This window comes from Sinocyclocheilus grahami, unplaced genomic scaffold (assembly GCF_001515645.1).
Source record: "Sinocyclocheilus grahami isolate Dianchi unplaced genomic scaffold, SAMN03320097.WGS_v1.1 scaffold746.1, whole genome shotgun sequence".
NCBI lineage: Eukaryota > Metazoa > Chordata > Actinopteri > Cypriniformes > Cyprinidae > Sinocyclocheilus > Sinocyclocheilus grahami.
Window position 1 is genome coordinate 361,156 of NW_015505925.1, and position 15,286 is coordinate 376,441.

The window sequence follows — 15,286 nt, forward strand, 5'->3', positions numbered from 1 at the left end:
CTGAAGAGTTTAGCTCCAACCCTAATTAAACACACCTGAAGCAGCTAATCAAGCTCTTACTAGGTATACTAGAAACTTGAAGGCAGGTGTGTTGAGGCAAGTTGGAGCTAAACTCTGCAGGACACCGGCCCTCCAGGACCCAGTTTGGACACCCCTGCTTTAATAGCACCAAAGAAATACCAAGTATTATCACAAACTATGCTACTGTTTTTTTCTTAAACATTGTGGCCATATTTTTATAAAGTTGTCATGATGCAAACATCTGTCATGACAAATTAAGAAAATAACTACAGTATCTTAAAGTTAAATTAACAATTATATATAAAATATTAAACTTTAAAGAACCCAAACACACTGTAAACAATTCTACATCAGTAAAATACTGACCATAACCTACATTAAGGTTGAAAATGCCAGCAAAAGTTTTTGCCATTTAACCCTCTGGGGTCTGAGGGTGTTTTGGCGCCCTGAAGAAGTTTTAGCATGCCCTGAAATTTGTTTTTTTTTTTCAGTATCTTAAAAAAAATGTTAATGACTAAAGTCTGATAACACTGTATTCAGCACAAACTGTGCTCCAATAATTTGTGAGCAGCATGAAAGTACATGTTTGTGTTTCTGAGAAAACAATGTTTATGCATGGTTAGTGAAAAACTAATTTTTTTAAGTCACTGTAATAAGGCCATAAAACACATACAGAACGTTTGTTCACAAGACTTTTGAGAATGTGGTCTAGATTCACGAAACGGTCGTCCATAAAATGCGTTGCTGTTCTGTTGTAAGTAATCTTAAAGATTCCTAAATGCATCTACTTTCGGAAGGCCAAATAAAGTGCTTTTGCTTTCGCCTAGAAACACACAGCGTCTCCCTGACATGCTGCTTCAACACTAACTGCGGTTACTGAAACCACGCCGCCTTTCTTTGCGTGCACATTTGGGCGGCATTATGCAAATATTTCCACATAGTGAGGTAGATATGTGGGGGCGTGTTAGAGCGAGCCGTTTTAGGAGGGCGTGGCAGAGTCTTAACTTTGATAAAGAATATATCTTTGGTTTTGAGACTTTAGTCTTTGCAACTTCAGGGATCTTATCTATGCACAATCAGCTTGTAACACTCCAAAGAGAAAGGAAAACTTGAAATCGCATCATATGACCCCTTTAATGTTGAAACAATGACAGCAAAAGTTTTTGCCATTTAACCCTCTGGGGTCTGAGGGTGTTTTGGTGCCCTGGAGAAGTTTTGGCATGCCCTGACATTTGTGTTTTTTCCAGTATCTTAAAAAATGTTTAATGGCTAAAGTCTGATAACACTGTATTCAGCACAAACTGGGCTACAATCAAACATGTGCATGAAAGTACATGTTTGTGTTTTTGAGAAAACAGTGTTTATGCATGGTTAGTGAAAAACAAAAAATTTTAAGTCACTGAAATAAGGCCATAAAACACATACAGAACTTTTGAGAATGCGGTAGACTAGAGTTTTTGCTACAAAATGATGCGAGAATTATCCTGTTCACTTATTTACAGAAAACAATATATTGATTTAACATTTGTAAAACATGTTTTGTGATAGAATGCCCTTATGCGAGGGTGTGGCAATGGCCATGAATATTTAGTGATTCACACTGAGAGATAGTGTTAACAATCACACTACTTTTATATCTTGTGGTTTTATATGTTAAAACATTAAACAAACATCCTGGCGTTGTGAGACATTTAGACAATGAAATATCACATATTTCAAAATGTTTCACTTGATTTCAAACATGTAGTCAGGAATTTTGAAAAGTCTAACTAGTAAGATGTGTACAAGTTATGTCACAATAACAACAGATGCAAGTAATCCTAGGCTACTCATCAGAGTGATATTCTCCACTGGATCTAGCTGCGTGACGCATTGCGTTGTGAGGTCAATTCTGGGTTATTTCTCTCAGCGCGTCTTCTTCCAGAAACAAAAAGTAGCCGGGATGAACTCTTCACGGTTGTTTATGTGGAGGCGATGTGGATGTTTACAATCTGAAAAGCGCGATCGGCTTGTGGCCGTGACCGCATTCGATGTAATGAGTTGAGACGGGAAAACTGGACATTGCGTATGTTTCATACGGATTACTTTTACAGATAATATTTGTTTTGGACGTTAATTTAAAGGGAGACATTTCAGGCTTTCTATAAATATATTTCTCATGTCTTTGAGGCAAGTATTCGCTGAGATTCAGGTTGTTTTATTTACGTGTCTGTGAAGAGAGGTGACCGAGACCGAGACGGCGGAGAACGCACCCTGTTTATTAATTTATTTTTTTTACAAAAACACATTTTGTTGTTATTATGACTATGCACAAATAAAAGTAGACCCTTTGCAGTTTCAAACTATACCTTATTCTTATCTGTACGATCAAAACTGATTAAATGATTTAACATTTGTAAAACATGTTTTGTGATAGAATGCCCTTATGCGAGGGTGTGGCAATGGCCATGAATATTTAGTGATTCACACTGAGAGATAGTGTTAACAATCACACTACTTTTATATCTTGTGGTTTTATATGTTAAAACATTAAACAAACATCCTGGCGTTGTGAGACATTTAGACAATGAAATATCACATATTTCAAAATGTTTCACTTGATTTCAAACATGTAGTCAGGAATTTTGAAAAGTCTAACTAGTAAGATGTGTACAAGTTATGTCACAATAACAACAGATGCAAGTAATCCTAGGCTACTCATCAGAGTGATATTCTCCACTGGATCTAGCTGCGTGACGCATTGCGTTGTGAGGTCAATTCTGGGTTATTTCTCTCAGCGCGTCTTCTTCCAGAAACAAAAAGTAGCCGGGATGAACTCTTCACGGTTGTTTATGTGGAGGCGATGTGGATGTTTACAATCTGAAAAGCGCGATCGGCTTGTGGCCGTGACCGCATTCGATGTAATGAGTTGAGACGGGAAAACTGGACATTGCGTATGTTTCATACGGATTACTTTTACAGATAATATTTGTTTTGGACGTTAATTTAAAGGGAGACATTTCAGGCTTTCTATAAATATATTTCTCATGTCTTTGAGGCAAGTATTCGCTGAGATTCAGGTTGTTTTATTTACGTGTCTGTGAAGAGAGGTGACCGAGACCGAGACGGCGGAGAACGCACCCTGTTTATTAATTTATTTTTTTTACAAAAACACATTTTGTTGTTATTATGACTATGCACAAATAAAAGTAGACCCTTTGCAGTTTCAAACTATACCTTATTTTTATCTGTACGATCAAAACTGATTAAATATTTTAGTTATTTTCGCGGTCATAAAGAAAATACGAGACAGACTGCACCAGTGTGTGCCACTTTATAACGCTTGAGCAATTGAAGCTTGCTTGGATGTCAGTCGCGGTGGTTGTGACGAAGTGTGTTCATCGGTGGGCCTTTTGGCCATGCATTCATCATAGATTTGTCTGTGATACTTCTGCAGGTGCTGATACAGGTTGGTTGTGTTGCCTCGTGAGGTCGACACAGACGTTCGGCAGGTTTTAAGTGCTTGCCTTCGAAGTACATCCGAACGTCAAAATCCAAAATAATTCCAAACATACTTTTGACATGAAAAAACATGCTTTTTCGTTTAGGTATCAAGTTGTCTGCAGGACTTTGCTCTTCTGCAGACACACTTTGTTGGGAAGTTGAACTGCTGCTCCCGCTCGCGCTTATCTTTTCCAAATGGCGTTATTTGCTGGTTCAGTCAGCACGTGCAGTGTTAAAATGCCCCCTATTGGTTAAACTCTGCATCAAAGTAAAATGCGCAACTGTCAAAAACGATGTAGCTGCTTGTTACATATTTGATAGTCCTTCATCGAAATAATCGCTCTTGCGATTTGAAAATCGCACCCTTTCAAATCGCGATTTCGGTTTACAAACGATTAATCGTGCAGGCCTAATGTCTCGGGTTGTGTGCTTGGTGTCTCGGGTTGTGTGCTTAACAACAGATGCAAGTAATCCTAGGCTACTCATCAGAGTGATATTCTCCACTGGATCTAGCTGCGTGACGCATTGCGTTGTGAGGTCAATTCTGGGTTATTTCTCTCAGCGCGTCTTCTTCCAGAAACAAAAAGTAGCCGGGATGAACTCTTCACGGTTGTTTATGTGGAGGCGATGTGGATGTTTACAATCTGAAAAGCGCGATCGGCTTGTGGGCGTGACCGCATTCGATGTAATGAGTTGAGACGGGAAAACTGGACATTGCGTATGTTTCATACGGATTACTTTTACAGATAATATTTGTTTTGGACGTTAATTTAAAGGTAGGCATTTCAGGCTTTCTATAAATATATTTCTCATGTCTTTGAGGCAAGTATTCGCTGAGATTCAGGTTGTTTTATTTACGTGTCTGTGAAGAGAGGTGACCGAGACCGAGGCGGCGGAGAACGCACCCTCAAGCCCAGCCCAGATGAGAAAAGGTAACGCAAAAGTAATGTAACACATTACTTCCCATAAAAAGTAAATAATGCAATTACTTATTTAGGGAGTAGCACAATATTGTAATTACTTTTATAAGTAACTTTCAAAAACAATCAAAATGTGTTATTTTTCACATCTGGGCTGGGCTTGCTTGTTTGTTTTTAATAAAACAAGTTCTGTCTTTGGCAAATGTAAGCTTTCACAGCAAAAGTGAAATGAATAAGCTTCAGGCTGAAGGAAATATTAATTCACGTCTGTGCATTAGAGCGTGCAGCTCAAACAAACTGCTGCTTTTCTGGATAACATGAAGAATCTGATGCAGGAGAAGAAAGTTCAACACTCTTCATGAATAAAAAGAAGAAAGAAACACAAATGTTGTTGATCTAAAGGCATTCTTACTATGGTTGAATTGGATTATCGAATGTCAGCTGCAAAGGCATTGGTTAGTAAAATGGGATAAAATACAGTAGTGTTATTTAATCATTGCAGGTTTGAGACCTTATTCTGAATTTACATTTCATTTTATGCTGTTTTTGTGTACGTGAAATGAGTAAATGCATGTTCACATTTAGTCTAGAAATACAGAAAGCATCATACACAGCAAACACAGTCAGTAAATGTGAAAACAAAGTAACTTGTGATACTTATTTGGAAAAGTAACTCCGATGTAAATTGTACATTAAAAAGTAATGCGTTACTTTACTAGTTACTTGAAAAAGGTAATCTGATTTTGTAACTTATGTTACTTGTAGCCCCAACACTGCAAAGGAAAGACCGAACTAACCTTTGAAGATCAAAGATCTGATACTTAATACTCACCTTGAAATGATTCTAACTTATTAATAGGTTTATTTTAGACCAGATAGAAGTGAAAGAGCGAAGACAAGAACTGAATGGAGTGAAATGTCAATGGTGATGATCCTTTAGCTTGTCTACCTATTCACACAAGTAAAATATGCTTAATATGCCAATTTACAGAAGATCTCAGACATCATCATAATGAAGGTGAAAACAAGGAACTATTTGAAAGAGATAGCACCGGAGCTAAATGTGACAGCTCAGTTATTTTGATCTTTTGTCGTTTATATTACAAACATACATTTGTAAATTGTTTAATCTGATGCTAAAGTAAAACTACACTGGGGTGCATTTCCTTTCAACAATGCAACTCGCTGTTCAATATCCTGCCTTTCATAAAAATTAGTTTGCTGTTTTATGTGCTAATAATAAAAAATACTCCGTATTTCTAACAGCAAATATGTTCATTTAATTTCAGCATAATTGAAGCAGTTCAGTATAAATTAAGTCCTGTATTTTAATTTCTCCAGATCTGGTCCTGTGGGTCTCAGTATCAGACAATGATCAGTGAAGCCCCTCCCATAACAATTCAGCTATAAATACTGGAGAATATTCACATCATCCTACAAGAGAAGAACAAACTCCAGGTGCAGCAGCTGAAATCTGTGACTGTTAAAGATGGAGTTTATTAAAGAGGAGATTGAAGACATGAGGGATCCAGAACCATCCAGAATAAAACATGAAGATACTGAGAAACAAACAGGTTGGTTCTTGGTTCTTAATTACTGACTGTTTTTGTTAGTTGTGAAATTGTGATCAGTATATGGATGATAAATTATACAGAAATGCATTTAAATTATCATAACACTGTTGTCATCTACAAGATAATTATCTAATCTTTTGCACATCTGATTCTTTTTACAATTATCTGATCTCTGTTGTTTTCTGCTGTTAAATCAGGGTTCACATAAACTGATTCTTACTTGTTTATTTCAGACCGGATTGAGATGAAAGAGCACAAACAAGAACCGAATGAAGAGGAGGAGAAACACTGTGACTTCAAAACTCAAAGAACAAAAGCCAAAAAGCTGCACAACTGCTCACAGTGCGAGAAGAGTTTCTCACACAAAAGAAACCTTAAAAGACACACGAGAATCCACACTGGAGAGAAACCATACACATGCCCTCAGTGTAGAAAGAGTTTTTCACAACTGGACACTTATAAACAGCATCAGAAAACACATGATGAAGTGAAAGATCATGTGTGTTTGGATTGTGGGAAGAGCTTCACTAAAGTTACCAGTTTGAAACTGCACAAAAGGATTCACACTGGAGAAAAACCTCACAAGTGTTCATATTGTGACAAGAGTTTCACTCAGGCAGGAACCATGAAAATACATGAGCGAGTTCACACTGGAGAGAAGCCGTATCACTGTACTCAGTGTGGAGAGAGTTTCAGAGATAAAACTGATCTCAATGTTCATCTGCTCATTCACTCTGGAGAAAGACCATTTACCTGTGATCAGTGTGGTACAGATTTTAAATCATCAGTACATCTAAAATACCACATGAAAATTCACACAAATGAGAGGCCTTTTGCTTGTTTTTCTTGTGGAGAGAGTTTTGCTCAACTGGATCATTGTAAACGGCACCAAAAAATACACACCGGTGAGAAAGATCATGTGTGTCGTGACTGTCCAAAGAGCTTTACTAGATCTGACACTCTGCAACGCCACCAAAGAATTCACACTGGAGAAAAACCTCACAAGTGCTCATATTGTGACAAGAGTTTCACTCAGTCTGAACACCTGAAAAAGCATGAGCGAGTTCACACTGGAGAGAAGCCGTATTACTGTACTCGGTGTGGAAAGAGTTTCAGATGTAAAAGTGGTCTCAACCGTCATCTGCTCGTTCACTCTGGAGAAAAGCCAATTACCTGTGATCAGTGTGGTACAGATTTCAAATCATCAGCATTTCTGAAAAAACACATGATAATTCATACAAATGTAAGACCTTATGAATGTTTGTTTTGTGGAAAGAGTTTTGCTCGGCCAAATCATTGTAAAATGCACCAGAAAATACACACCGGTGAGAGAGATCATGTGTGTGAGTGTGGGAAGAGCTTTACTAGAGCTGCCCATCTGAAACAGCACCAAAGAATTCATACTGGAGAGAAACCTTACAAGTGCTCATATTGTGACAAGAGTTTTAGTCACTCTGGAAACCTGAAAAGGCATGAGCGAGTTCATACTGGAGAGAAGTACTACTGCCCTCCCTGTGAGAAGAGTTTTAGATTTTTAAAAAGCCTAAAAAGGCACTTGAAAAAACGTCACATCACAGTGAGCAACATTTTTATGTTAAAATAGTCAAACAAATTGTGTGAGATAAACAAAATATGAAGTTGCTCCCAAAAGCACAAATGCACCTTTAATTTTGTGAATTTTGACTTGTTTGTAGTCTGATTAAGGAGCTATAGAGTGATGTTTGAAGTTTCACCATAAAATGATTCTCACAGTGTTAATAATAATTTAAATCTTTCCTACTGTGTAATTAGTTTGTAAAACCAGGCTGGACTTGGAGGTTTTGCTTGAATGAAACACATTCACTTGTTTTCTATATGCTCAGATTGTACATGAGTTGGAAGATTTTAACCAATAATAATAAAAAACTGCTAAATAAAGTTTTCATTATTAACAGATGGTTTAGAATTTCCATTAAAACAGCTGCATTATGTTGCAAGACAAACATTGTTGTATAATTTAATTTGAATAATATAAGTTCAGTGACAAAACATGCATCATCTGAATCACTAGATTCTATTGTTTAATTATATTTAACTTTTATAAACTAATTTCAATATAAAAATAAATATCATAGTTAATAATCTTGTAGTTTGTCTTAGTCTATTGACACACAATGAAATGTGACCCTGGACCACAAAACCAGTCTTAAGGGTCAATTTTCTGAATAAATCAGCTCTCCATTGATGTATGGTTTGTTAGGATCGGACAATATTTGGCCGAGATACAACTATTTGAAAATCTGGAATCTGAGGGTGCAAAAAAATCACCTTTAAAGTTGTCCAAATTTCTTATATTACTAATCAAAAATGAAGTTTTGATATATTTACGATAGTAAATTTAAGTGTGACGTGAGGCCAAGTATGGTGACCCATACTCAGAATTAGTGCTCTGCATTTATCCCATCCAAAGTGCACACACACAGCAGTGAACACACACACACTGTGAACACACACCCGGAGCAGTGGGCAGCCATTTATGCTGCGGCACCCGGGGAGCAGTTGGGGGTTCGGTGTCTTGCTCAAGGGCACCTCAGTCGTGGTATTGAAGGTGGGAGAGAGTGCTGTACATTCACTCCCCCCACCTACAATCCCTGCCGGTACGAGACTCGAACCCACAACCTTTGGGTTACGAGTCCGACTCTAACCATTAGGCCACGACTTCCCCAACAACAGTAAAGATATTTTGTAAAAAAATTTACAAAATATATTCATTGAACATGATCTTTATTTCATATCTTAATGATTTTTGGCATAAAAGAAATATCGATTATTTTGACCCATACCCGTGCGACTTATGACTGGTTTTGCGCTCCATGGTCACAAATGTGCTTAATGTGCCAATTTACAGAAGATCTCAGACATCCTCATAATGAATGAGGTGAAAACAGGGAACTATTTGAATGAGACAAAGGCTTTTCAGCATCTCAGTTAAACGTGATGGCTCTGTTATTTCGATCTTTTGTTGTTTATATTACAAACAGACATTATGACTGGGTGATTTCTATGCACATACAAGCGGGGCGGGGCTGATGTTTATGTTCTGGCATTCCTTTCAAACTGTTCAGACACATCTAAAACTCCTCCAACATAGAGAGCACAAGTAATTATTTATTTCTATGAATGCATAAATTACACTAAAAAATGCTGGGTTAAAAAGGGACAAACCCAGCTATTGGGTTGTTTTGACCCAGCGGTTGGATTGTTTTGACCCAACCGCTGGGTCAAAACAACCTAATAGCTGGGTTTGTCCCTTTTTAACACAGCGCTGGGTTATATTTAACCCAGCATTTTTTAGAGCGTAGGATTATTTTATTGTAAGATTCTAGAACACCCTGTCCTGTGCCCTCTATACCTCCTAAGGATGCAGCCATGATCATGGTCATAAGACATGGTGTTTTGCTTAACTGGCTATACTAAGTTTTTTCCTTTACTTTGCTGAGCTGACAGTTTCACTGCCTCTACTTCGCATATATGATGTACCCCTTACAATAAAGCTTTGTACCTTGATAGGTATACCTGCTTTTTGTGCTCCATCTCTCAACCAGAATAGATCTTCTCAAATTCTTTATTCTAACATTTATTTATAAATCTGATGTTAAAGTAAAACCACCCTAGGGTTTCTATACAATGGTGTAGCCTAAGGCGCTTCTTAAAATTCTGCATTTTAAAAACACGAGTTGCTTTTTATACATTTGTTTTATATGCTAATAATATACAGCCTTGCCAAAATCCTCTGTATTTGTAATGGCAAATATGTACACTTAAAATTCAGCATAACTGAAGCAGTTCAGTATAAATTAAGTCCTGTATTTTGATTTCTCCAGATCTGGTCCTGTGGGTCTCAGTATCAATGATCACAGTTCACACCTACAGTGAAGCCCCTCCCACAACAGTTCAGCTATAAATACTCGAGAATATTAACATCATCCTACAAGATTGTTTTTTTAATTCTTTAAAAAGAGATCAACCTTATGTCTGTATTCCAAAGTGTTCATAAATTACAACAATTTAAGTTTGGATAGTGAACCTGCATGCCTATTTTAAAAAAAATGGGGGGTGACAGTTAAGGGGTTAAAAAAGCAAATAATCTAGGGATCCCTGAGATATTAAATGTACATCATAATCTTGTATAGCAGTTGTCATCCACATTTTGATTGTATTAACAAGTGAATGACAGAACTAACCTTTGAAGATCAAAGATCTGATTAAAGTATCTCAAATAGGGTACAACGGGGTTAAACGCACCCCGGGGTAAAAGGCTCCTTTGATATTATTTTCATCTAAACCACTAGACGGCACAAAAACGTGGCGTAGCACTTTCCAAAACATTCACTTTTCAAGATGCACCTGTATATTTGTCTGATCCTTGACACGATCGCGCGCAGCAATGCAAAGTTGATTCCGTGCTTACTTAATCTAATATTTTATGGTTTTTTTTTAAATGTTGTAGATTTAAGTAGCAAATGAGAATTGCTCAAATTACTGCATATATTTTGAAACAAAGGTCTTTATGATTTTCAGTTTTGTTTAAGATAATTAAAGCAACAGTTTTTAAATAACGAAAGAATATGTAAAAGTATGGTATTTGGGGTCAAAAGCGCCCCTGCTGTTGGGGCTAAAGGCGCACAGTAATTAACATGATAATTAATAGATGGCTCACTTTTCCATTTATTGACATGACATGGTTAGATTCAGATGATAAATATCATATATTATGTTGGGTGTGTCCATATTAGAGATAATCACCATGTTTAGAATAAAACCATCATATTTAAAAACATGATATTAATCATATAATATAATAAAATATCATTTGTTGTTACTACTGTAAATATATATTCAATTATTATTGGATCTCCTTCAATACTTTCAGAATCTTTACTTATTAAAATTATTTTGTTTCTGTATTTTAAAATATATTTTTTAAATGAACATACTTTAATGACAGTATATTTATTGAACAAAAATTCATTCTTTTATTTTTCAAAATAAGCAGAAAATAGTACAAACTTTGCTAAAGTGATTGTTTTGAACAAGTATTAACTTAAACATTATTTTAAAAAACATTATTTTAGCTGAAGTATTTGTATCAAAGTTACTTGAAAAAAGTAATCTGATTACGTAACTCGCGTTACTTGTAATGCGTTACCCCCAACACTGTCCATAACTCTAGTGTAATTTGAACGGGAGCGGGCGGTCTAACAATATCCCGTTCCCGACATCCTTTCAGAATAACATATCTGTCCTTTATTCTTACTGACCACCGGTACAGCCTATTTGTACAATATAGTATTTTTATACTGAAATTGAAAATTTGTGTAGATAAGTTAAATATAATTAAAGAAAAGAATCTGGTGATACATGTTTTGTCATTGAACTTGCATTATTCAAAGCAAACTATACAGCAATGATTGTTGTCTTGAAATTGAATGGACTTTTTAAACCATCTGTAAATAAAGAAAACAATCAGATTTACTTTTTGTCAGCTAGTTTACTGATTAATATTTTCCAACTCATGTACAATCAGAGCATAATATAGAAAACAAGTACATGACATGAACGTGTCTTATTAAAGAAAGACTTGCTTAGCACACAACCCAGACACATTTTACAAACTAATTACGGTAGGAAAGATGCTAACTATTATTTACACGGTAAGAGTTATTAACTTGGTGAAACTTCCAAATTTATAGTTCCTCAATCAGACTGCAAACGAGTCAAAATTCACAATCAAACTAGATGCTGTTGTGCTTTTGGGAGCAACTTCATATTTGTTTATCTCACACAGCTTACTCAACTGTTTTAACATGAAAATGTTGCTCACTGTGACGATGTGTGACATTTTTTCAAGTGATTTTTAAGGCTTTTTAAACATCTAAAACTCTTCTCACAGGAGGGCAGTAGTACGGCTTCTCTCCAGTATGAACTTGCTCATGTGCTTTCAGGGATCCTAACTGAGTGAAACTCTTGTCACAATATGAGCACTTGTAAGGTTTCTCTCCAGTATGAATTCTTTGGTGCTGTTGCAGATTATCAGCTCTAGTAAATCTCTTCCCACACTCACGACACACATGATCTTTCTCACTGGTGTGTGTTTTCTGGTGCCGTTTACAATGATCCAGCCGAGCAAAACTCTTTCCACAAAATGAACATGGAAAAGGCCTCTCATTTGTGTGAATTTTCATGTGGTTTTTTAGATGTACTGATAATTTAAAATCTGTACCACACTGATCACAGGTAAATGGCTTTTCTTCAGAGTGAATGAGCAGATGAAAATTGAGACCACTTTTATATCTGTAACTCTTTTCACACTGAGTACAGTGATACGGCTTCTCTCCAGTATGAACTCGCTCATGTATTTTCAGGTGTTCAGACTGAGTGAAACTCTTGTCACAATATGAGCACTTGTAAGGTTTCTCTACAGTGTGAACTCTTTGGTGCCGTTTCAGATAGGCAGCTTTTTTAAAGCTCTTCCCACACTCACGACACACATGATCTCTCACATCATCATGTGTTTTCTGGTGCTGTTTACAATCTTCCATCAATGAACAGTCAGCTGAATGTGAGCAGGTGTGCACCTTTTTGGTTTTTAATCTTTGAGTTCTGAAGTCACTGTGTTCCTCCTCCCCTTCAGTCAGCTCTTGTCTTTGCTCTTTCACTTCTTTCTGGTCTAAAATAAACATAGTTCAAGGAGAACAAAAGTGAAAATTCAACTGAACCCTGATTAGCAGAAAATAACAGAGATCAGGTTAATGAGTTGCATTTTATTATGCATCATACTTATCCAACTTTTTCTTCAACGCGGAAGTAAGCCTATGGGTGAGGCTTCCGGTTCATTAGCCACTATAGGTAAATAACGAGGAGAATAACAATGTGAGGTAAACGGTAAAACACTTGCACTACAAACCAATGTGTTCATAATTAAGATAATACATTAAAATAATATGATAAGACACACCAACTTTCGATATCAAGCAGCAAAACGAACTGTTTTGTTCAGCTAAAAATAGCTGGACGGAGTGGACACAGATGAGACCGGAAGCCAGACCCATATCATTTACAAATGGGCGCGGGCCCATTTTTACGACAAGAAAAAGGTGGATAGAAGCTTTGTTAAAAGGGTCATATGATGCGATTTAAATTTTTCCTTTCTCTTTGGAGTGTTACAAGCTCTTGGTGCATAAAGAAGATCTGTAAAGTTGCAAAGACTAAAGTCTTTTACTAACTTTTATTCTCGCTGTAGTATTGTTGCCGCCGCCGCCATGTCGTGAAGGCGCTGTGTTTCGTTGTGAAAGCGAAACTACTTTGTTTGGCCTTCCAAAAATGGACACGACTAGAAATCAGTGGTTAAGTTGTATTAACAACACTGTTCCAGAACACTTCAATCCAAATATTCAGATGTGTGCAGCGCATTTTATGGAGGACCGTTTCCTGATCCTGGGAGAGTAGACTACAATGCCGACTGTTCTTACTCAAAGACTGTAAGTACGTTTTTTATATTTAAAGAGTTTTTATATTTTATATATTTAAAGCGAGTTTTTTAGGCAGTGTAGAGTAGCGCTTGTTGTTTGTCATTTCTCCGATCACAAATGCAGACATGGTTTTATGTTTACGCGGCGCGATGCAACGCAACACGTAAAAAGACAGAATAAGTCATTATAATCAGTAATTATGTCTCCACTGGATGCAATGAATGCCTCGTTTATAATGGGTTTTCATGTTTTTGAATCGTCGCTCCAGCCGGACAGGGCATCACAGTATGGTGAGGGGCGTAACATTTCCGTCACATGCTTGAGGTATTCGGCCAATCACAATGCACTGGATAGCTGGCCAATCACAGCACACCTTGCTTTTCAGAACGATGAGCTTTGTAAAAATCGACGCGTTTCAGAAAGGCGGGGCATAGAGGAGAAACAATAATGTACAGTATGTGGGAAATAATGTGTTTTTTGAACCTTAAACTGCATAAACATATTTCATTACATCAAATACACAAAATAATGTTCTTTTTAGCAACGTCATATGACCCCTTTAATCTTAATGTTTTTCAGCAGTCAGTAACGAAGAATCAAGAATGGACACCAACCTGTTTGTTTCTCAGTATCTTCATGTTTTATTCTAGATGGTTCAGGATCACTCATGTCGTCAGTCTACTCTTAAACAAAATAAGGATGAAACAAAGCACAGTTTAAACTACATTTAAACTACACTTAAATCCAAAACTGACAACCCACACAAGATAAACATCCTCAGACCGATCAAGTTCATGAATAAATTCAGATTATGATTTCTAAACAGTGTTAGTACATCTTTTCTGCATTAGAAATGAAACACTCATAACAAAACATTGAATAAATCCTACTGGTCATTACTCGCTACAATATCCAGAACTGAAATACCTCACCTCTCAAGCTTTTTCGTGTCAAACTTTGTAAATCACTACTTTCTTAAATTGTGTCTCTTTATTGTGATGCTGCCGCCCACTGGATATTCCTGGTCATTTATAACACAAGATGTAGATAGAAAGAGTAACTAATGTGAGAACTAAAGGACCAACACAAATACAATCTATTACTGCCTCTGAACAGAATCAAATATCTGACTAAAACACTATAAATAGACTAACACATTACTAGGAACCACATATAAAGGAGGTGTTTCTGTGAAGTAGTAATTTAATTAGTTATACGATGTTGCATATATTTATTATTTTATTTATTGTATATATTTTAAAACTTGTAGATTCTATCTGTGTTGTATTTATGATCATTGCTGTACATTCTATACATTTGCAACAGTATTAATGCTGAATTTATGTGATTTAAACATTCATTCTCAATTAATCAAGAATTTTATCTTTTTTTTCCCAATCAAAACACTATATAGTATGTATTAATGGACTGATTTGTCATAAGGCACAAGTGCACCAAACATTTCACCAAGTTAAAAAAATTAAACTAGATGATATTGTGCTTTTGGTTTAAACTGTATTTTTTCTCTTGCACCTTGTCTTTTTTGTATGTTACATGTGTATGTTTATATAATTTCCATATACTACATTGAGACTTGTATTTCTGCATTGCTTTGGTTGACAACAAACTAAACGCTATTTTAATGTTTTGCATTTACTATTTTGATTAAAATTAAAGAAACATATTTTAAAATCTCATAGCCTGTCCTGTATCAATGTGCAATTCCTATTTTTTATACAAATAACATAAGTTTGAAACAGGTCTACCATATTTAAAT

The 15,286-nt window shown here is 36.2% G+C and overlaps 2 protein-coding genes across 2 annotated transcripts in view; one reads left to right on the forward strand and one right to left on the reverse strand.

The window, feature by feature from the left end:
- The window catches only part of LOC107560843 (zinc finger protein 501-like), a 9,580-nt gene extending 1,679 nt beyond the window's left edge, over nucleotides 1–7,901 (forward strand). The window contains exons 2-3 of the mRNA XM_016245113.1: nucleotides 5,766–5,998; nucleotides 6,232–7,901. Of these exons, the coding sequence (XP_016100599.1) occupies nucleotides 5,914–5,998; nucleotides 6,232–7,601 (1,455 nt within the window). The 5' untranslated portion in view covers nucleotides 5,766–5,913 and the 3' untranslated portion in view covers nucleotides 7,602–7,901. The remainder of the gene's footprint in view (nucleotides 1–5,765; nucleotides 5,999–6,231) is intronic.
- A 3,622-nt stretch (nucleotides 7,902–11,523) lies between these two features.
- On the reverse strand, nucleotides 11,524–14,487 carry LOC107560853 (gastrula zinc finger protein XlCGF7.1-like). Its single transcript, XM_016245125.1, has 3 exons — nucleotides 14,442–14,487; nucleotides 14,124–14,187; nucleotides 11,524–12,707 (listed from the first exon to the last, which is right to left on the reverse strand). The coding sequence occupies exons 2-3, from the start codon at nucleotides 14,176–14,178 to the stop codon at nucleotides 11,905–11,907; spliced, it is 858 nt and encodes a 285-aa protein (XP_016100611.1). The 5' UTR covers nucleotides 14,179–14,187; nucleotides 14,442–14,487; the 3' UTR covers nucleotides 11,524–11,904.
- Nucleotides 14,488–15,286: the final 799 nt, after the last annotated feature.